The following is a 24,188-nucleotide window of genomic DNA, read 5'->3' as shown; positions in this document are numbered from 1 at the left end:
GGGTATAAACACCAAAGTTGGTCCTAATTTCTCTAATAACTTGGTTTCGATACTAATAGTTAGCAAAGCAAATGTAACACAGTTTATGTTAAATGTAATGAGGTATTTACTACATGTTCATAATTCCTTTCAAATAGTTAACTTATAGATTAAGCAAAATACTGTTATTTATGCCCAAAACTTGCGATAGCAGAATGCTTTAACGAGCATTTCCCATTACAATACAGGAATAAGATATAATAACATACAGTATCACTGTCTTTCGTTTCCTTTCTTTCAGTACGATACATACCTGGAAAAGGTAAGTTTGTTTTCTTTTGTTTCTGGTTAGATAATGACATTTAATAAAAACTATTAACATATAAACATAATATTATTTAAGGTACAGTTTGTGGCTGTTTGCCTTAAATACTCAGTTAAACCACTGAATGCTTTTTTACGAAAAAGTTGTTTGTACACTGTTTTTATTCGTGATGAATCAGTCTGTTTGGAAATAAGGTATCTGTGGAAAGGAAATGGCTCTATTAACTCCAGGTCACTTTCAAGTTGTTGTGTGGTTGTTTTTTTTATATGTTTATATATCAAGCTTATATTTAGCCTCGTTGTCAAGGGATATTAACATGCAGTGGAAAACAATTTCTGTTACACATGTTTAACTGTTGTTAACTTTCCCAGTTATTTCTTCTTCGTGGTTTTAGATCATAATTTACCAAGGTGCAAACAGTATAAGCGTACGACTTTCACAGGATACGCATTTACGTATTTGTTTACTGGTCATACAAATAATATATATATAACAATCTAGTGTTACAGTATAGATGTATTTTTTTCATATTCAGAAAAATATTGGCACCTGCAGAAGGAGACATCAAAAAGAAACATGAATATTCCAAATAGCCTTAATAATCCTGACTTTCCAAAGATTATAACGGTTTTAAACCGTTTTTAAATAACTTATCGGATAGGCAGCTCGTGTGCTTTAGCTCGTTTTAGAAAAATCGCCAGTTTATGAAGTTAGATGTGCAATTTGCAAATTCATTTACGTTTGTAAATATTTTCGTGGATCGTGTTGTGAAAAAATATTAAATTTGTCATTATAGTTAGTTTCATTAGATCCAATCGGTTATTTTGTTTAAAATATTTATTTTTCATGTTTTCTTTTTACATACAATCACACTTATAAACTTACTGGTATGAAGATTATTTTCCATAGCTGGAGAACCCGCATCACGACAAAGTTATGCAAAACATAAAATGCAAAACCACCAATTGGCATGTATTCTCGCAAAGACTCAACAGACCTTCATACCAAATTTGGTGTATATCTATCAACAGAGGGCGAAGTAGTTGTAAAAATAACCTAAAATACGCCCCCAAAAAAAGTGCAAAACGCAAAACTAAAAGTTTATATATACTCTCGTATGTACCACTTTTGTGATGGTCCATCCACATTCTGCGAAGTAATTACATAGACATACGACAGACAAGTACTATTATATTTATATAGATTATTGATCTAGTGTTTCGATTTAGGAAGAAATTAAACTCCCTAACCTTGTCGAATCTCATGAGATATTAGGATTATCGTTAAAAAGTCACGTCTACCCTAGTGATTATTCAATGGAACCTAATCATTACATTATTTTAGTGTTCCAGTGTATGAACTTGAACTATAGAGAATTCTATTCTGTTTGTTACACAAGGGTACTTTTCAGTAATGCATATGTTAATAAAAATGTTTTATTTTGCATCAATATTATTAGCTTATTTATATAAGAATTTCTTAACAATTTAAATAAAAAACAAGTTTATTTCACTTAATCCTACAATTTTCTAACGACACTTGTTCTAAGATTACCATTTCCTGAATATAAAAACTATCTCAGTTAAACTTATCACTTCTTAGTTATAACATTCTTAATAACCAAGCCTATCGTCTCTTAGAGATAAATATTACAACATTTTTTCTTAGTTAAACCTACTGTTTTCTAGAGTTAGCAACATGTCTCAATATGTATAACTTACTATCTTTTAGGGATAAAATGTAATTTCCTACACTTTCTTATTTGTAATATATCTCTATTAATTTTCATAATACAAACCCAAACAGGTCTTCCAGCTCCAACAGACCTCACCGTTGGCAGAACCACTTCTTCTAGTATCCGGGTTTCGTGGAATATGGATCTTCGGTTCAAACCGGCGGTTACAGGTTCGATTATCATAATATTTTCCAGCATGAAAGTATTAACTATACTAATAAGACTAATAAATAAACTTACTTTTGAACAGTATATGTAGTAAGGTGTTTGGACAAGAGAGTGTTTTGTCATTCTTTCCATTTTATAGGCTATTTCTTCCATGCCATTACAGAACGTAGATTTCAACACTATGGTAATGCTTCACTGATCTATGTTGGCAAATTAATGAGCCAGGGTGAGAATACTTATAATTCTTTAGAATTTGCATATAGTTGTATCAAGGGCATATCATAATGGTTCTGCTTGAATAAACATACTGATGAAATTTAGCATGGTTCCCCATGCACTGTGTTAACTATATTAAAAAATCTAGCAAAGAGCTAGCAGGTGATGCCGATATATGTTAGAAGAAATCAGTTTAATAGTACTCCACAAATACACCTTGATATAAACCGTATTTAACACTATGAATTAATGGTTTTGTTGTCATGCTATAGCACAAAAAAAAAAAACAGATCAGAGATTTGGAATAAAAGCTTTCCTAGATGTTGGTTGGATTCTCTGTCAAATTGCTGCACACTTGAAGTGTTCCCCAATCACTGTCAAATACACTGAAGATCGTTAGACCGAGACAGATAAATTTGAAAAGCAGAAAAAAATGCGGAACACCTGTACTCAGTGATACTGATGTTAAGTATCTTTATTTATGCAGCCTTCGGACAGAAGGAAAACTTGAGCATGAGATAAATGACCATCTATCAAATGACAAAACAGTGTCCAGATCTATAGTATCAAGAAGACTTAATGAAAATTTAATATGTGGTCGCGTAATAGTTAAAAACATTTACTTTGATCTCCAAATATTGTCAAGAGACTGAACTTTACTAAACTTACAGAACTAGGCTACTGATGATTGTAAAATGGTGATATGGACAGAGGAGTCCAAGACTGAGATATTTGGTTCACAGTGTAGGTTGTACGTCCGATAGAAGAAAGGTTAAAGATACTTACTTTAATGAATAGTACCAACCACGAAGCATGGAGGGAGACAATGGGATAGTTTGGGGGGTGGTTCTCTGCGGAGGCGACAGAAGATATTTGCAAAATAGATGAAATATTGGACCAGTATAAGTAAAATAATATACTGATCCGATATAGTATACTTAGTGGTTTGCATATTATTAGTAAAGGATTCTACTACCAAGAAGACAGTGACTGCGAACACTCATCCAACCTATGCAGAAATCACTTAGACTAGAAAGAATCTGCTGGAGTAAATCAAAGGATGCACTGACCCCTCAGCTTCCCGATCTTAACTCAGTTGATCAGGTATGGGATTTAATGGATCAAAACTTAATAAACTGAAAGTTACTTCCAAAGAAAATTTACGGGAGTGTATTAGAAACATTCGGAGTAAAATTTCAAAGAACACTTTGGTTAAATATATTGCAATTAAACCTGAAATACTGTCTGCAGTTACTAAAGCAAAAGGGGATACACAAAATATTAATTGTTTGTTGAACTCAATCACTTCCATTGAGTTGCTGTTACACTAAATATGAAGATAAATAAAAATGTTGATGTTTCATCTGTGTTTTACTTTCCATTGTTGTTTAAAAGTAGCCTGAAATCTAATTTTTGACTTCATCCCAACTCTTTCTGCACGTTATTGTATATGGATGTGCTTGGCTAAGAATTCTCCTACAGTAGGCGTCTGTGACTTATTGGCGATAAATTCTACAATAACATTGGACACGCACGCCACTTGTCTTTAAAATAACATATATATTCAAAACGAATTAAATGTATGTTCAAAAATTATTTACACTATAGAAATCATAGTTGTGTCTTAAACATATACATCTTACCTTGTCAAAAGCCCACTTAGGTCAGTTCAATTGTTTTAGAATTCAGTTGACGAGCCAAACTATTTTTTCTATTTTTATCGCAATAGTATTCATGTATAATTCATTTATGCTGTTGACTGAGTTACTGCAATTGTATCATGAACTGCCACTAATCATCTTATCTTCGTAATCCTTACAATCGTCTGCCTTCTGTCAAAGCTCATACAGGCTCAATTAGTTTAGAACAGTAAATAGTATTTTTATATCTGACAATACGCCATTTTTCAAGAGAAATATTTACAAGATTTTTTTCGCTATATACAAAGACTGTTCTTATTTCATGTACTACATCTTCTCATATAGTTTACGCCAACATTTGCAAGTCTTTTGTCGGTCTCATCTCACGTAGGGCCTCTAGTAGGGCATCACGTTGACAGGAACCCTTTTTCTTCATCTTCACCTCATGCTATCTGGGTTTGTATTTCTTAATCTATCTGTATACTAATACAGTATGTTTTCTTCCTCTTTCTTCTTTTGATCAGTCAGTTCTTCACTTATGTTGATGTCCTTGTACATCTTATTTCTACTTAGGGCTTTAGACATAGTAGGTCTTTATCTTCTATAATGAAGTAATTGTCTTCAGCTTCTGCTTCTATAAGAACCAATCTGCCATGTCCATGTGTGCATCACTAACTATACCTGTAAGGTCTTTTTTCTCTCTCAAAGTACCTCTTTAACTGATTGGTTTGATAGATCATAGTTTTCCATCAACTTTCATTGTATAGTGTATTCTGTGGACTACTTTCTGCATTGTAAAAGGTCCTTTGGACTGCAAGTGAGTTTGTTGTTGTTTGTGGATAGCAGAATTAAAACTTGTTGTCCAAACTTGACATGTCGAACCTTGATCTTCTTATTATAAAAGTATTTCTATAAAGTGTCCCATTCAATACTCCTTTCCAGTTTTCTGTTTTGTAAGTAAGTCTCTTTCCATATTTTATTGCGTTTTATTTCTTGCTTGCTCCTTGTCTTTTGTGTTATTCTGATTATTACATATGAATAATTATTTTTAATAGTTAAGTATATATTTAGATAACTTGTTAAATGTGTATTGCAAAATTTCCTCCTATTCACTAAAGTTGTAGAATATTCTCAGAATGAACGATGTACTATGTGTGTATGTAAATACTAGCTATCGCCAATATTACTGTTTCAGCTGAAATTTCGAGAATTTCCCCTAACGCTTATAAAAGGTAACTAACGCAATTCGCTGAAAGACAGTATATATTTTTGGTTTGCTACAGTTGGTATACTATAAACCTCGGAGTCCTTTATTGTGATTACCATTTACTAACCGGGAAACTACAATATTCAACTAGGAAAGTTTCTAGATTTCAAACTTGACAAATCAATTAGCTTCAGCGGATTAACTTTGGTCTATAATATCTTTACGAAGACAATGTATGACTTAAATTGCGAAAAACTCACGTGTGATCAGCGAAGTCCTAGCTAGTTCTCCTTTAATTAAAATGTGCCTGTATAAACCCAGAATTAATTAGTTCATTGTGAGCCATCGATAAAATATTCACTTGCAGAGCAGAGAGAAGACTCAATATTGTTTGTGAGCTGGTAAAACTTTGCTATATAAGTCATTACTTGTAATAACCACTTTTATAAATTGCATACTTGTTTGTATGTTAAAATATAGTTGTATTAAGAAAGAAAACTATGTGTATCAATCCTGTTGGTAAATATAATAAATTTGATAAAACTTGACATTTAATTTACCTCTAAATTAGAATTAAAACTTAACTCAGCTTCAGGCTATTTCAAACTGTAATATGTAACATAATGAATTGGAGGCTCGTCCCAGATAAATCGTAATACGTAACGTGATGACTGCAGTTGCTTCAGCAGTCTTCTCTTTGTCTAGTTCCTCTAAATGCTTACTACCTGTTACGTTTGCTATCATCAAGTCGAAAAGCGGTTCTTGATGTTTGTCACATGTTCCAAGCACTACTAGCATTGTTGATCCATTTACTAACTTGAGCCGATTATTAGTCGTACACTGATCAATCATGAAATTGGCACCCCCTTTTTATGTGTGGTTAATCTGTCATGTTTTCTTGACTCTTTTTCTTATGACAGTAGCATCAATTTTTGTTTTTTTACTATCACTATCCCTGTAAATCGTCCAACCTGTTTTATGTTGAGAAATTTTGCTGTTGCTTGCCGGTAATGAACTTGTACTCCTTTGTAATGTGTACCATTTTATAGCAAATATAGTATATATTTTCTCTTTTGTCTATTAACATCTTCTCACAGTTGGTAGACCCTAACTTCTGGTCATCCATCACTGCTTTCGAAAATAACTGGATATTTTCTATCTTGCAAGTTATTCTCCCTCCATGGGCTTCTATACACTGTTCTGCCACCTTGATAGCCTCCTTCAAAACGTTTGGTGCTCTATTCTGTAGGAACAGTGACATGCCATTTGAGCACGTGATTATGAGCTGTTCACGTATTAATATGTCTACCAGTCCCTCAAAGCTAGTTTCATATTTGGCTATGTCAGTCCACTTTGCGAAGTATCAGCGTAGATGTGTCACAAACTGAAATGCTGTTTCCCTAGTGTCAAGTTTGACTTCTATGAACTGCTGGCAAAATCCTTCTTCAGTAATCCTATAGTTTCAATAAAGTGTCTTTTAATTTGTCATAGTCCATGACATCCTCTGATGTCATGCCTTCTAATACTTGTAGTCCTTTTCCTGCGAGAAGTGAACTGAAACAGACTGCCTAGTTACCTTTATCTCTGTTCAATTATTTTCCCTTTTCATCGTAATAGTATTTGTGTGTAATTTATTTACGCTGTTGCGTGAGTTACTGTAGTTACATCCTGATTTTCCAAAAACCGTCTGCTTCTTGTCAAAGTTCATGTAGATGTATTCGCTCTTTCACGAGACAAATTATTATCTTTATCTCTTTCAAACTGTTAATCTCGCTTTAACATATCAACCATTAGGCCATTCACTTCTACGACAGTTAATTTTACATTTTCTAACTTTTCTCTGACCAAATTTCTCTTTCACGTGACTTTACTTTTACTCTGTTTCCGCTTGTCTGTTTATACGCCTATTATTTAAGCCTTCTAAAACTCTACGTAGCATCGAAATCGATGAATTACAAACACAGAATAAAAAAATTAATAATATTATCTACACTAAACAGTCTTTTGTATCTGATAAAGTGGATATAATAATGCATGGAAGTCACATTTTATAAAATTATTATTTCAGTTTTCATAACGTTTACGAATAAAAGGAGACACCTTAACAAATCCTTGGTTCTTCAAAATGCTAGAGCTTCGTATATCCAAGCTGTATAAAAGACAGTGTGTGTTACGTCTCGCTTTGTTTCTCGAAATAAGAAGAGTCATAAAAAACAAATACATTTATTCAGATAGAATAGTCCAATAACTGTCTGTTTATTACGATTTTAGTGATGAGGCTTTGAGTGATATGTACGTGTGGTGCACGTGCAATGAAATCGTATAAATGTAGTGAGTGTTGGTAAAACAAACCTAAGGTGAAGACGTAGAGTGGGATTATTTAGTCTAGACTGAAGGGGAACGACTGTTCCTTCCCGATCCCCACAGGTGGGAAGAGCAGACAAATACAATGTTACTTTCCAAACTATATTCCTGCTACGTTCTTTTAACATTTTACCTAACCTGGAGCCAACTGGATAAAATTGATAATGAAAGTAAATATATCGATTAAATTTTAAACTTGAACCGTTTTTGTATTAAGTTATTTTTATTATATCACAAATGTTTTTAAAAAAACTAAAAACATTTTTCTGGTTATGTTACTTATACATTTTATCTCGTACATTCAGTTCATAGACTAATAAAAATATTGAGTTATACTTTTGATGACATAAAAGCCATTGTTGGAATATGCGTTACAAAAACGCATTTCTTTTCCGTACATTATAAATTGTTAATCTAATTGATGTTTTACTAACAATTATTCTATGAACACATCATGAATTATTTCGTGAATGATCATAATTTTGATAGGCTCACAAAGTAATTTACCAACGTTTCACTGCCTCGACTGAACTTTTCTGCATCTTTATTGGTCAAGCTTGATTTCGCAAAATTTATTTACTTATAGAGTATACAATGAAGTAGGGGTGGTTATACATGCCTCGTCGTTTTTGATAGGCTATACTCTAGTGTATGTAAAACAAAGTAATTTACCAACGTTTCACCGCATCGACTGAACTTTTCTGCATCTTTACTGGTCAATCTTGATTTCGCAAAATTTATTTACTTATAGAGTATACAATAGGATGGGGTGGTAGTGGTAGTAAATATTCCGTCGTTTTTGATAGGCTATACGCTAGTGTATATAAAACACCTTCAGAAATTTAGTCCTGTCCCCTAAAAATACAGTGTGTGAAAACAATTTACCTCAGTCAATTTGTACCGGACATGTTTCTTCATAATACAATCGCGTATCTGAGCAACTATTTTGTGTGGTATATTCCAAGCTACTTTATACTTATTGACAGTTAATTGGTTATGCCCGTGACATCACGGAGAAACAGTTCATTATTGTTTTAGTTTAAAGCTATCTGAGAATTATCTACACTAGCCATATATAATTTATAAGCAGTGGACTAGAGAAAATATAACCAAGCAACACCACCCATCGCCAACTCTTGAAATACTTTTTTATTAACGAAAAGTGTAATTGCCATCATATTATAACGTCTTTACCACTAAATGGGCGAGCATTTTCGGTGATAGGATTTAAACTTGCGACCAAACTAATTTACTAGGCATCACGAGACAGTTTTTATGATGTCTTAACTAGGTTATTGGATTACAGCTTTCGGTAGCTTGGCAGTAAATTTGAGGGCTTTAACATAAAATTTCTGGTTACGTTATTTCGTGAAAAATCCAGCGGCTTCGTTGTGGTTCCAGTACTTATCAGTATTTAGATATCATTATATATTTTAAGGTTTTAGTGTATTAACCTAAACTGGTGTTTTAAATACATGTTTATCAGTGTTACCATACTCTTCTGTGCTCTTTATTAAATAAATGTTCGTCAGTTTATGCAAAAATGCAAAAAAAAAAACACAACGTAAACGAGTGTTGCAGAGAAGCGAATCATCACACTGACTAAAGGATTGATCTAGGCGGTGCATTCTGGGAAATTACTCGTAGTTTATTAAGTACTAAAATTGTTAGAACAGGATTTTTATCTGAAATTGTATCTATTATTTATCATTTTTCATGCCTTCAAAAATGGGATTTCATTCAATAATAAATTTCGTTTGCTATTTCTGTTTAATAATTAAAATAAAACTAAAATGATAAGAGTAGACTTTTATATATCCATTATTTGCCAGTTGTCATGTTTCCAGGAATGAGTTTTCGGTCAATAATAAACGTCGTTTAGTGTTATTTTTTAATAACTGCATCAAATACCCAGACTTTTAGTAAAAAATAACCCAATAAGAAATAAGGCCTTGTTTTTACATTTATTTCAAAAGACCAGTCACACCCTCTTTTAATGACGTGTTAGAGAGTTAGTTAGCTGCCACTTGATCGATAAACGTTTACACTGATTGTTTGCTTCTCTTCCAAAATATCGGTTGTTAACGCGAACCTATTCTTCCAAATCGAAAAACATTCCTTAAGGTTCATTTAAGTGGAACGAAGGAAAATAAAAACACTTTCCGCTCCAACAGGAAGAAGACAGGATGTGAGAAAAGACAAGATAAAAGTCTTTAAATGGGTGTTCTAGGGGGTCCAAATTACTAGAGGACTGGTCTAGATGATGCATTCTGGGAAATAACTTGTCTAGTCTTGTTACTCTTCAACTTGTTATAACTGCTTATGAACTTATTGGACATAACGTTTGTACTATTGTTGTACTGACGGATGTAAAACAGTTTCTAATTAAGCTCAGTTTATTTTGAAACAACTATCCAAATTCGGAAAGCTAAGATCAACGATTCTTAACAATCACGTGGCTAAGTTAAGCGATGTTAGTGACAAAAAATCAAACCTTAAAGTTTAGCTTTTGACGATATATTTTACTATTTTACAAGCTTGTACACCGTTTCATAGAAATGAAAAGAAAAGATCAAACGATAAACTGAGCGTGTAAAATTATTCTATACATTTCAAAAGTATACTGTTTTACTGTTTAATTTCATAGTGATTTCAAAGAGTCAAGTGTGTGTGTGTGTGTATTTATGTATTTGTATCATTAACTCCAATTGTAATTGTATCGATATTTCAGTAATTATTGTGTTATATTTCAAACATTAAAGACTTGAACGACATATCACTAATTACAGGTATATTTTAACCACACAGGGGTCGTGCTGTAAAATGTTGATAATTTTTTTCTGTAAAAGACAAACAAACAACAACTATGTTTTTATAGAATGTTTCTACATCACTATTAAAAATAAAATCTCACATAATTCTCAGATTGAAGAGTAACAAATGTGGAACGTTTTCCTATCTTCTGATTACAAAACTATTCCGACTAGAGTAGTCTTATCTCTTTCCTCTTTCCAAACAAGAGGATAATTTTTCAATTAATAAAGTAGCCTTATCTTCTCTTAGCCGGGAACCGAGAGCTCGTTATGACAAACACGAAGTGCCAATTATCGATTTTTATTACACAACCTTCAACGTTATTCTCTCCAATTGAGGTTAATATAGCTTTCACTGGAACGCTAATGCTGATTTTATAGCCTTTGAAATACATTTTTGTTTTCAAAAACTATATTGCAAATTTGATTTTTGTGTTTTAAATATAAATTTTACCCTTGTACCCCGCCGGGACGGCAGTAAGTCTTCTGATTTACAATTATAAAATCAGGAGTTCGATTCTCCTCCGTGGACTCAACAGAGAGCCTGATGTAACTTTGCTATTAAAAAAAAACACTTACTTTTAAATTCAACACTAAATCATATGAACATTATTTAATTTCGTTGATACTATCTATATTAACTTATTTTAATTTTCTTTATTATGATTTTGAAATAGTTAAAAGCTGAAGTAAATTATAGTTCATAGCTTAACTGTCCTTATCAGCTTTTGAAATCAAATGTATAACTTGGGTTTGTCTCTGTTCGTCCCCTAATCTAAAACCCGTAATTAACAGTAGATGTTTTCGTTAATTAAATTGAAATCAATTTTACTGTTTTAAACTTGTACTGAGAACTAATATCTCTAGTTAGATTTCTAGACCTTAATAATACTATCTCGTGGAAAGTAAAGTAGCGTACATTATATAATTTCCACTCTTCAATATTAATCAACATTGATACACAGTTATTATTTTTACATATAGTAAAACTTTGGTATAAATTTATTTACGTACAAATACATTATATACTGACACAACTCATTTCATGTAAAAGCTTTGTATAATTCATGTACATTTGCAGCTAAAGTTGTGTGCAATTTAAGTATTAGTACATGAACGGAGTATATTTTATGCAATTTATGTTTATTTGCACATAGAGCTTTCTATAATTTATGTTAATAACTAATGTATAGTCTTAACTTTGCGTAATTCATATTTATATGTGTATATAAAATACCAGGTTTGTTGAACATACATTCTAGTATGATTCTGTACCCGGACAGTAAAATCTTCGTAAAACTCACTTTTTCTACGTCTAAAATAAACGTTTGTACAAATTATGTTTATGTACATGAGCAGTATAAATATTCATGATTCATATTTATATACAAGCATATGAAACATTGTGTAAAATTTATATTTATGTAAAATTTATATAGCATTATTACCTTAGCTTAATCTTGACAAGCCTTTTAAATATTGCACGAAGCATTCTTCAGACCTAACGGATGGTATTAATACCAAATTCTATTGTCATTATAAGTAGAACAAGTGAAACTAACGTTAGATTCTAATTTCATTATCAACTCAGCAGATGACACTAAAAATTCTGTTTTCGTTAGAAACTTAACTTACGACACTAATGTTACATTATTATCACATTATAAACTTGAGGGACCAGACTAATGCTATCTAATTCAAACTTGTTAGCATATATGAGAAAGTAAATACCATATACGGCCTGGCATGGCCAAGCACGTTAAGGCGTGCGACTCGTAATCTGCGGGTCGCGGGTTCGCATCCGCGTTGCGCCAAACATGCTTGCCCTCCCAGCTGTGGGGGCGTTATAATGTGACGGTCAATCCCACTATTCGTTGGTAAAAGAGTAGCCCAAGAGATGGCGGTGGGTGATGATGATTAGCTGCCTTCCCTCTAGTCTTACACTTCTAAATTAGGGACGGATAGCACAGATAACCCTTGAGTAGCTTTGTGCGAAATTCCAAAACAAACAAATACCTTATAACTCCTAGTGATATGTGATTATTTTAAATATTAATTTCAACATCAGTAATTAGGAAATACTATTAACTTCTATTTACATAACAAACAGAACAAGACTCTAGCGTTAGACTATTTTTCATTATAAACTCAACTACCAAAATTAAATTCGATGTTTATACACATTGATACAAACAGCTAATTTTTAACATATTAACATCCCTATATCTATCCCACCCTCGGCACAGCGGCATGTCTGCGGACTTACATTGCCACAAACTGGGTTTCCATACCTGTGGTGGCCACAGCACAGACAGCCTATCGTTTAGCTTTGTGCTTAACTACAAACAAACCCTTTTCACATTGCATATTGGCAGTCTTGTCTTCATTTCATGGAATTGACCAATAAAGATGTCATAACTCTAAAGTGTCTAAAGATCTTGCTTTTTACAGACGTTCTCAAGTGTAAAAATAATCATTGAAAAAACGCTTTGAATTTTATCAAATTCCCATAAAATATATTTTTAGAGTATCTGTTCCGGTACAAGAGGGAGTTTGGTCAGTGGGAAACACAGACGATTCCGCCTTCAGCTACCAGTTTTACCTTAGACAACCTGAGTTGTGGAACGAGATATTTTATTCAATTAGTTGCAATAGGTATGGAGGGCGAAGGCGACCCTAGCAATGTCTTGTTTACCCGCACTGAAGGAGGAGGTAAGACACTTGAGAATATTTGACGTTTCTCTTTGTTTAAGTTCATTCATTCCAATCAATGGAGATAGATAGAATAATTAGCTGTACGTATGCATGTGGTATGTGTTTTATCATGTTTCGAATCCAAATCATCGTTATCGATGATATCTCAGTAATACGGCAAATGTTGTTAAATGTTACTAGAGTAAGATGGACTCAGTGTATTAAATACTGAGATATGTCAAATGTTAACATTAAAAATGATGTTATATATATATAAAGTAATTAGAAACTAACTTAGATGAAGATTCGCTGAAATAGTGAAATTTTGATCCACTCCACAAACACGGCTTAGTATGGCCAACTGGGTAGGGCGTTTGACTCGCACTCTGAGGGTCGTGGGTTTGAATCCCCGTCTACCAAACATGCTTGCCCCTTCAGCTGTAGTAACGTCATTATGTGATGATAAATCCTACTATTCGTTGGCAAAATGGTAGCCCAAGAGTAGTGAGAACTAGCTGCCTTCTCTCTAATCTTTCACTGCTAAATTAAGGACGGCTGGCGAAGATAGCCCTTATGTAGCTTTGCACAATACTGAAAACAAACAAACCATAAACACATATATGTAACAATTTATACGGCTTTACAAGTAAAATAAGCTTTAGTTTTCCTCAGTTAATGCTGTGAAATAGTCATTGTTAATAATAAGGCATTTTAAAGGTGGTTTTAAACGGGCGAGTTTTATGGCGGCTATTTTATTTTATCACAGACTCTACTATCAAGTAGTATGGCACTTCATGATACATGATTGGGATATATAATTGTAAAAGAGTTTATTTATTTTTTTATATCTCGCCCAAAGATTAAGACTAGCGCTTACAAAATGTAATTAGTTACTCTAATCACCCCACAGTGGACCAGTGAGAGCTTATAACACCAAACATTTTAGACACCCTTGATGGGCTGAGGTGACATAGTCCACTGTAGGTTTGTGCTTAACAACAAATAAGCAAACAAACATTTAAACCATTCATATGTTGAATGAATAATGTTATAAACTCCAACATGAATAGGAATTACCAGAGTGAATGACAGTACTAAGACTTCCCTATGACGATAAAATCTAAATGAATAAAATTCATTAAAAACTTGATTCAATATAGTTCAGTGACATGAACAAGAAGAAAAAAGCAATTATTTTAATATTCATTTTCTTAGTATTTTTAGATATAATGTGTTTATCTAATTGAATTTGTTAGCATACACGAGGAAGTAAATTCCTTTATGAAGTTTAAAGAGAAACATAATTCGTATAGATATGTGTTTATTTTAAATATTTTCCATATCAACACGTAGGATAATAACACTAAAAATACGACTTCGGTAGCTCCAAATAATCTTGTTATATAGGTAAATAAATTACAGAGTTAGAATGAGACAAAATTTGAAAACAACCTCCTTTAAAGTGTTAAGATGCAGAGAAAAATTGATTAAAGCAGCTCTGAACCTATAGTTTGCTTGGAGTTAAGCACAAAATTGCATTATTGTGCCCTGCCCACCACAACTATCGAAATTCGGTTTCTAGCTGTTGAGTCTATTCGCAGTCATACAGCTGTGCCACTGTGGAGCTCTTAAACCTTTACTAAAGCTATTGATATATTATTTCTTCTGTAGCTCCTAATCCTCCATCTCGTGAAGTCTTCCTTGTTTCTAACTCCACCTATGTTACTCTCCACATGAATGCTTGGGACAGTGGTGGATGTCCTATCACATCGTTCGTTATTCGGTACAAACGTATTTATACAAATGACTGGAAAATGGTCACTCAGAATCTAGGACGACATCTTGATCACGTAATGCTACAGGACCTAACACCAGGAGCGTGGTACAATCTACGTATAACAGCTCATAACAGCGCTGGCTCCTCTGTGAAAGAATATAGCTTTTCAACTTTAACTACAGATGGAGGTATGTTTGATTGATTTTATATCCTTCCTTGTTTGCGAGTCACGTTGAATAATTATTTTAAAGATATTTTTATTGTTTTGTAACAGAGAAATCTACAACTAGAAATAAGCCTGTGTCCATGGAACTATCGTAGCAAAGGATTAAAATATATTTTTTATGTGTTAATCCTAGATCTCTTAGGATAAACTGGCGATATAAGCATAAAATTTACTTTGACATTTGAATGTTAGGCCTAATCTTTACTAACTGTTGATTTTTCAGAATTGACTAATGAATATTAAATATATTTCTTACCTTAGCTTGAGATTTTTTTAAAAAGCTACTAACTTAAACATTTCGCAATTTTCAGTTATATTGATCATTAATTCCAACAAAGTTGTTTCCGGTTGTCTTGTATTTGTACGGATTAATGTTTACAGGGTATCGCTTCTTCACTAATAATTTTCTAAAGCAAAAATAAACAAAAATATTTATAGATTAGATCCAAAGTTCTCATTAACCAGTCATGTTCAAGTCATCTAGTTGCAAAAGTAATATCGATACTACTTGAAGTATCTCTGCTATTCTATGTATCCAAAAACGGCTCGTTTGAGTTGAGAAAATATTTTACGTAGAAGAGCGAAAAACGTTTCCACCTTCTTCGGTCATCGTCAGGTTCACAAAGAAAGAAAAAGATAACTGACCGGAAGCTGACCACATGTTTGGAAGGAGTTGTGTAACTGAGTGTCGGAATGTAGAGGGCGGGGTTAGATGTTTGAATATATAATTTTATTTTATTATATTTAATATAGGTATAAAGGCGTTTCTTTATATTGGTTTATTTTGTGTTTAAGTTGTTGTATAAGTCAGGCTTCTTTAATTTTGCGTTTGTTTATGTTTGTTTCTTTATTTAGTATTTGAGTGTTTTCTATGGTTATGTTGTGTTTATTTGACTTGCAGTGTTCGAAAACGTGTGAAGGTGACTTTTTATGTTCTTTGAATCTGGTTTCCATTTTTCTACTTGTTTCTCCAATACAGAAGTCGTGGCAGTTATCACATTGTATTTTATAAATAATATTGGTATGGTGTTTGTCAGTGTAGTTTTTACACAATATGGACTTTAGTTTTGTGCCTGGATTTTGAATAAATTTGATATTAACTGGAATGTCATATTTTGTTACTAGTTTTTGCCAAATGTTGGTTATTTGTCTGCTGATGTCGGAAATATATGGTATGCAGCAGTATATGGTTTCGTGATTTTTTTGATTCTCCAAATATGTAACATCAGCCAGCTCATTCATCAAAGACTCTTTTAATTTCAAGTGTAATCTAAATCAACTTAATCATAAAGCCTTAATGGCCAGTTTCGATGTTATATCTCTCTTTACAGAAGTTTCAACCACTGAAGCCTGTAAGATAGTCTAACAACTCTATATCCGAGACCCTAACCCAACGGGCCCGGCATGGCCTAGCGCGTTAAGGCGTGCGCTTCGTAATCTGAGGGTCGCGGGTTCGCGCCCGAGTCGCGCCAAACATGCTCGCCCTCCCAGCCGTGGGGGCGTTATAATGTAACGGTCAATCCCACTATTCGTTGGTAAAAGAGTAGTCCAAGAGTTGGCGGTGGGTGGTGATGACTAGCTGCCTTCCCTCTAGTCTTACACTGCTAAATTAGGGACGGCTAGCACAGATAGCCCTCGCAGTAGCTTTGCGCGAAATTCCAAAACAAACAAACAAACAAAACAAACCCTAACCCAACTATAGACGTTCCCAGCAATCAATTAGCAACCCTCATAGAATTCACCACGATAAAGACAAACTTGTTCAACAACCACAACTATATACAAACAAATGCCTTAAGCATGGGCAACCCAGTATCACCAGTTCTAGCCAATATTTTTTATGACACAAGTTGAAACACAAGCAATTAACACAGCATTACATCCACCACTATACTGGTACAGATATGTAGATGACACGGTTGCAGGATTCAGATCTACAGAACACACACTTAATTTTTTCAATCACATTAACTCTATACATCCCAACATTAACTTCACATGTGAACAGGAAAAAAGCAATCAAATATCATTTTTGAACCTCAAAATTACAAGAACCGACACACAATTCAAAACAGAAATCCACCGAAAAATCACCCATAATAGACTATACATTCCTTGGGACTCAGCACATGAAACAAAACAAAAACTCAACATACTAAGAAACCAAATAAACACAGCCATAACACTATGCTCACCAGATAAAATTAACGACGAATTAGACAAAATAAAACAATACTTCATCAACATCAATAAGTTTCCTCCACAAACCGTTGAAAACATTATACGCACACACCTAGACAGAAGCAAAATCAACCAACAAAAGTAAATATATCTCACGAATCAAAAAATCACGAAACCATATACTGCTGCATACCATATATTCCTGACATCAGCAGACAAATAACCAACATTTGGCAAAAAACTAGCAACAAAATATGACATTCCAGTTAATACCAAATTTGTTCAAAATCCAGGCACAAAACTGAGGTTCTATACTATGTAAAAACTACACTGACAAGCACCACACCAACATTATTTATAAAATACAATGTGATAACTGCCACGACTTCTATATTGGAGAAACAAGTAGAAAAATGGAACCCAAATTCAAAGAACATAAAAAAGTCACCTTCACACGTTTTCGAACACTGCAAGTCAAATAAACACAACATAACCATAGAAAACACTAAAATACTAAATAAAGAAACAAATATAAACAAACGCAAAATTAAAGAAGCCTTACTTATACAACAACTTAAACCCAAAATAAACCAATATAAAGGAACGCTTTTGTACCTATATTAAATATAATAAAATAAAATTATATATTCAAACATCTAACACCGCCCTCTACATTCCGACACTCAGTTACACAACCCCTTCCAAACATGTGGTCAGCTTCCGGTCAGTTACCTCTTTCTTTGTGAACCTGACGATGACCGAAGAAGGTCGAAACGTTGTTTGCTCTTCTACGTAAAATATTTTCACAACCCAAACGAGCCGTTTTTGCATACATATTTCTCTACAAGTGAGTTTTCTCGACATCACTGATTATTATCTCTGCTATTGCTTAGCTGCAGAAATTGTGTGATAGGAAAACGCCTTAGGTTGCAGGTGTTCTCTTTGTTTGTAACGGAACTTAATTCAAAGTTCTGTTCAAATATTCATTCATACTTATCTTCTGTCTTCAACATCTCTGTTCAAGAAGGCTTTCGCTTAATACAAGGACTGACGCTGATAGTGTTAGATAAAAGTTTGCCTTACGTCTTCTTAAATTGAAATATACATAATAAATCAATTTTAGTGTATAATTTCATCTTGTGGCAAACAAGTTAGATTATCTTCTAACTGTTCAGTCACGCCAAAGAACAATGCCTCTTTACACCTCGAGAGCGAGATGTTGAGTGATTTGGAATTTGGTTTCTTTTAATTACAAATAATCTCAACAATAAAACAAACAGTATTTGTTAGAAGGACAATTGAAGACAAATAAAAAAGTAATTTGGAAAAAAAATCTTTAAATCTAAATAAAACCTAAATATACAGTGTGGCCCTAAGTCCATACCCATCCATATGTTATTATGTTATATTTAATAATACTAATTATGATTTGAAGGCAGCTGTTACCGTGGCATTTGGAACAATAACCCCTGCTATGTTGAGGAAAATGTCTCGCAGAACATGGCGTCAGATAATATTATGCAGCGAGAATGAGGGACAGCATACAGAGACACTGGATACATAAGATATATGGATGGGTAGGGACTTACGGGCCACCCTGTACAGAAATAAAATTAAAATCTAAATCGAAATATATTTGTTCGTAGATATAAGTAATAAAATATAATACTTGAATGCCAAGTGAAATATATATCAATTCCATAAATTAACAGTTAGCTATTTGGAAACATATTATCATTCTATATATATATAAAAACGGCTCGTTTTGGTTGAGAAAAGTTTTTACGCAGGGGAGCGAACAACGTTCGACCTCCTTCGGTCATCGTCAGGTTCACAAAGAAAGGAAGCTGACCACATGTTTGAAAGGGGATGTGTAACTGAGTGTCGGGATGTAGAGGGCGTGCTTAGATGTTTGAATATATATTTTTAAATTATTTATTTTATTATTATTACTTATTATTAACATAGGTATAAAGGTGTTCCTTTGTATTAAATAATAATAATAAAATAAATAATATAAAATTACATATTCAAACATCTGAGCACGCCCTCTACATTCCAACACTCTGTTACACAACCCCTTTCAAACATGTGGTCAGCTTCCGGTCAGTTACCTTTTCCTTTCTTTGTGAACCTGACGATGACCGAAGGAGGTCGAAACGTTGTTCGCTCCTCTCCGTAAAAAAATTTTCTCAACCCAAACGAACCGTTTTTACATGTATATTTTTCTCTACAAGTGGGTTTTCTCGTCATCACATTATCACTATTTTTTTTTCTATATTTCTGTTTAGCTACAATAGCTCCAGTGGCCATTGGAGGCTACTTAAGACCTGAAAAGCCTTGGGAGGAGTTGAATATTATAATTCCCATCGCTGCAGCTGCTATTGCTCTAACCGTTGTCTTGGGCGTGGCAATTTGTGTTTGTGTCAAAAGGAGACAGTCAGGTTGGTTCTAGTTTTCCTTATCTTCTCTTGTGCCTTAAAGGTTTCTTCCTTTTTTTTTCTGAAGTTTTCTCCTCAGTATTATTTTGAAGCATCTTTGTTAAAATGTGACACTTTATAGAATTTTTTTCTTAATCTGCCTTAATACACACACAAAAAACACTTCTGTCCAAAGCATAAAAGTGTAAGCGTTTTAAACATTTACAAAATATTATTTCAAATACATTTAATACATTTTAATCTATCGATATCAAATACTAAAAACAGAACAAAAATCGTGTTTTTTGTTTTTACTTTTCATTTTAAAATAGGAATTCCCTTTTTTGTGAAAATAATGAATTCTTTCTGTTAAATACAAAATCTTAATTTTAACGAAAATTATGCTAACCAGTAACGGCTCGATTATTGAATTTGTATTCGACTGAAAAAAATATCTTTGTTATTTATTGTTTAATCTTAAATTCGCAGTTGATTATTTTTCAATATACAACAGTTTTTTTCAGTCGTCAAGTTATTTATCGACGAGAATATTTTAATTGTTAGACCAGAGTACTTTCATATTTGAGGTGTGAGATACAATCTTAAAACCTTGGCTGGCATGACGGCTCGAATCTTGGCTCTTCAGATATACAACCAAGAAATTTCAGTTCTAACGGCGCTATTAAAACATCTTTTTATCCCATTAAGAGGTGTTGTGTAGGTTGTAAAACGGTGGTGACGGCGGGTGCTCTTGATTGGCTGACCTTTATCTGATCAGTAGTTAAAATGAAAAACTATACTTGGGCCTGAAGTGTTTCTAGCCTGGCCGTTTAATCCATTTGTTATTAAAGTGCCTTTTAATTTAAAAAGACAATTATAATTACCTTAAAACTTACTAGTAACTATATTGTTTGTTTGTTTTTAAAATTCGCACAAAGCTACTCGAGGGTTATCTGTGCTAGCCGTCCCTAATTTAGCAGTGCAAGACTAGAGGGAACTCTAGCCCACCGCCAACTCTTGGGCTACTCTTTTACCAACGAATAGTGGGATTGACCGTCACATTATAACGCCCCCACGGCTGAAAGGGCGAAGCATGTGTTTGGTGCGACGAGGATGCGAACCCGCGACCCTCAGATTACGACTCGCACGCCTTAACACGCTTGGCCATGCCGAGACAGTAATTATATAACAGTGCGACTTTTAAACAGAAGATGTAACAATTATTATGTAAGGAACCTCGAAAAAAATAAAACTCCAGATTAAGTTTTTTTACTCTAATAACACTAGAACGTTTCGTTCTTTTATGAATGCCAAAAATATGTTACAAAGCAATAAAAAAATGAACGTGAAAAAATCTGAACTTTGACCACGTAGTAAGCAGGACTGTGGGTTCGAATTCTGACTGCATAAGTTTTTTCTCCAGGTTGATAAGCCGTTTTTACATTTCCGTAAACAAATTAAATACTTCATGAAAGAAAAAGAAAGAAGTTGGTGGTGATAGAATAATCATGCACCATTTTACTGTATTTTGGATATCATACTATAGTCTTTGTTATTTAATATTCAAAATGCCTTAAAAATATTAGTTTCAGTTTTAACCCGAACTATGCAATAATTTGTGTACAACAATAAATACGTATCAAATAAGGAATTGAGGTATCCCATGTAAAAACTATAAAGAACTAAAATGGAATATAAAAAATACCACACATTGAAATTATGTTTTGCTACCATTAACATGATGTTACAAGGTTGGCGAAAAGCATTTTACTGTATGATGCTCTTTTATATTGTGCTTTGTAACGATGATACATATATATAACCTTTTTTTTTTTTTTTTCTGGATGGCTGTCTCTGAAACTTTAGATTGAGTTCAGTGTAAAGTATGTAGATATAGAAAGAAAACACAGCAAGATTAAACGAAAGGATGAAAACATGACATGCAGTTAAATTTATCCAAAAATATTTTTGAGTAAACTTCTAACGTAAATTTAACTCTCAACTCTAAAAACACAAAATTCAAATGGAGTTTGTTTTTCAATCTATAGACGAAATATATGAGAGAAATAGACTAAATTCTCGAACCTCAGTTGTGATGCTTCGGGGCAATCAGAAAAAAATTCAGGACCAAGTCCAGTACCAGGAGGTTGCCACTTATCAGCGAGCGTCGAAAATTCAGAGATCAGCTCGTAATGAACCAGTATTAGAACGTGATCACGTTTTACCTCTACCAGAAGAACATGACCATTCTACCGGTAAGTAATAGTGCTCCATTGATTTGTCAGTATAAACTAAGGTCAGATAGACGGAAAGGCGCACTTTTCATGAAAAAAAAAAAAATGATATATGTGTGTATGTGTGTAAAAGACAGATGGGTTATTTATGGCTAAACTCTCATAAATGAACATCAAAAATGGTATCGAATCAAAGTTGTTAACAATTTAATGAAAGTCTATCATTATAGATATTATAAAAATATTTAATACAACTTCTTTGCTGTGCGAAATACATTTTTCTCGGTTCATTCGGAATTACGATCCAGAATTCCAGTAGACTACGTTTGTAGCTGATGTTTGTTAGCAGTCTAACGTGGTTATAGAATTCATACGATTTGTATCTTGGATGATTTCATTAGTTTTACACTGTATGCAAAAAATACGGAGTGCTTTAACCTTGGTCAAAAGTACAGATACTATTTCACAACTTACATCTACACTTAATTGTACGTACTCTCTTGGCAAGAAAACTGGCGTCATTGTAAGACTGTTTACAATTATCTTAGTCTATATTAACTCGTAATGCGGCGCTTTATTACTCTCTAAATTGTCATCAGTTGGATATGTTATCATGTAGTTAAATAGAAAGCAATGTGTTGAATATTGATTTAGAAATTAGAAGGCTAGTAAATTGTGACTGCACCAGTCACGCAATTAGTGTAATGAGAATCTGTGGTTATTTTATACGTCAAATACAACTCTCTTTTTCGTTTATTTCTCTAAGATGAAAATGTAGAATTTGTTTTTTTTATCAGTTTAAAATGTAATACTGTCTCAATCGAAAGTCATGATATTAGAGCTATTTCTGTAAGTGTATCAAGTCTGCTTCGCCCAGTATTACAATATTTCTGGGACTGGCCTAGTGTTCCTTCTACTAGCTTTTAAAAAAAGTATCATTTGATATAGATCAAGTAGGTTTAGCACTGTAAAATATTTAACAGAAAGAAATGAAAATGTAAGCTAAAATTAAATAGGAACAATAGTGATAAGTTAATGGTTTTATAATGTCTGGAAGAAGGAAACAGTTTGAACAAGGAGACGCCATGTTCGTTTTCTCAGGATCTACCATGAAAACGACATCCATATATTATACCACATTATCGATTTTGTTGTCTTCTCATCTTGACGCATCACAACTGCATTTCACTGTTTGTGGTGTATATTTGTTTATAGACGTGGTAATATACTTTCAAGTCGCGGAAGAATTATATTCATTGTAGTCCTGGACATTAAGTGAAGTCAGCTGTGTCATCGCATCTGAAATCATTTACCTTTGAATGTTTTCACAGTTCACCTACTTTAGTGTAAATGTTTAGTGCCCATAAGTTCTAATAGGGTAGAATAGGTTTGTAATAGTTGAAATAGGGTAGATTAATGTTGAATGTTCTGAGCTTAGTAATTCTTCTGATGTTGTCGTTTTTATTCAACCATATTGAATGTTTAATCTTTTGACAATGGTAATATCCTGCTGTTGCAATGAACTTGGAGTTTTAAGGGTTCATTTGCTGTTGGATTTCAACCAAAGTTACCATATTTTTTGCCTGTTTCACTGAATGGTACAAGAACAAATAAACTCTTTAAAAGTTTCAGTGAACTCAGTGCCTTACTTCCAGTATTGTTTACAAGTCAAACTCGCTCGATAAACACTTATAAGAAATCTTTGGGCATCGCCTTTCAAATATAAGTTTTGATCAATAAATCTGAACGTATTTCATACTGATCATCAAAAAGGTTGTTTGCTATTCTGTGAAATCTCTTGCTGACCTTCAAAATCTTCATTGTAACCTGGAAACCTGTTGAGAAGCCTTCATTGTGAGTTTCGAGTAATTTCGTCATTAACCCTCTTTGTGATTTTGGGAAGCCTCGTTCTGACCTTCTTATGTTTTCGTCGTGGTTCTGAGATAATCTATACTGATATTTTCGTAGTTTCATTGTAATCCTAAGACTCTGCACATTGCTATTATCAGAAACTTTTCCCTGATATTTCCAAACCTCCATCATACTTCACCAAAATCTTCGAATGACGTACGTTTAGAAAAGTTCACACTACTTTTTCATAGGCCCGTATTTGCCCGATCAAAAATTTCAAAGTCGAGATTTGTAGCATAATGCCTGAGAACTTTAGATAGTATATATTTCTGAAAGTAGTATAGTTCATTAAATGAAC

General features: G+C 33.3%; 1 protein-coding gene across 1 annotated transcript in view; it reads left to right on the top strand.

The window, feature by feature from the left end:
• The window catches only part of LOC143245594 (cell adhesion molecule Dscam1-like), a 131,954-nt gene that overhangs the window by 103,844 nt on the left and 3,922 nt on the right, over positions 1-24,188 (top strand). Inside the window, exons 26-31 of the mRNA XM_076491950.1 lie at positions 281-301; positions 2,111-2,209; positions 12,974-13,159; positions 14,813-15,106; positions 19,617-19,769; positions 21,794-22,000. Of these exons, the coding sequence (XP_076348065.1) occupies positions 281-301; positions 2,111-2,209; positions 12,974-13,159; positions 14,813-15,106; positions 19,617-19,769; positions 21,794-22,000 (960 nt within the window). The remainder of the gene's footprint in view (positions 1-280; positions 302-2,110; positions 2,210-12,973; positions 13,160-14,812; positions 15,107-19,616; positions 19,770-21,793; positions 22,001-24,188) is intronic.

The sequence above is a fragment of the Tachypleus tridentatus genome, chromosome 2, assembly GCF_004210375.1.
Source record: "Tachypleus tridentatus isolate NWPU-2018 chromosome 2, ASM421037v1, whole genome shotgun sequence".
Taxonomy (NCBI): Eukaryota; Metazoa; Arthropoda; class Merostomata; order Xiphosura; family Limulidae; genus Tachypleus; species Tachypleus tridentatus.
This window is presented reverse-complemented; position numbering and strand designations above follow the sequence as displayed.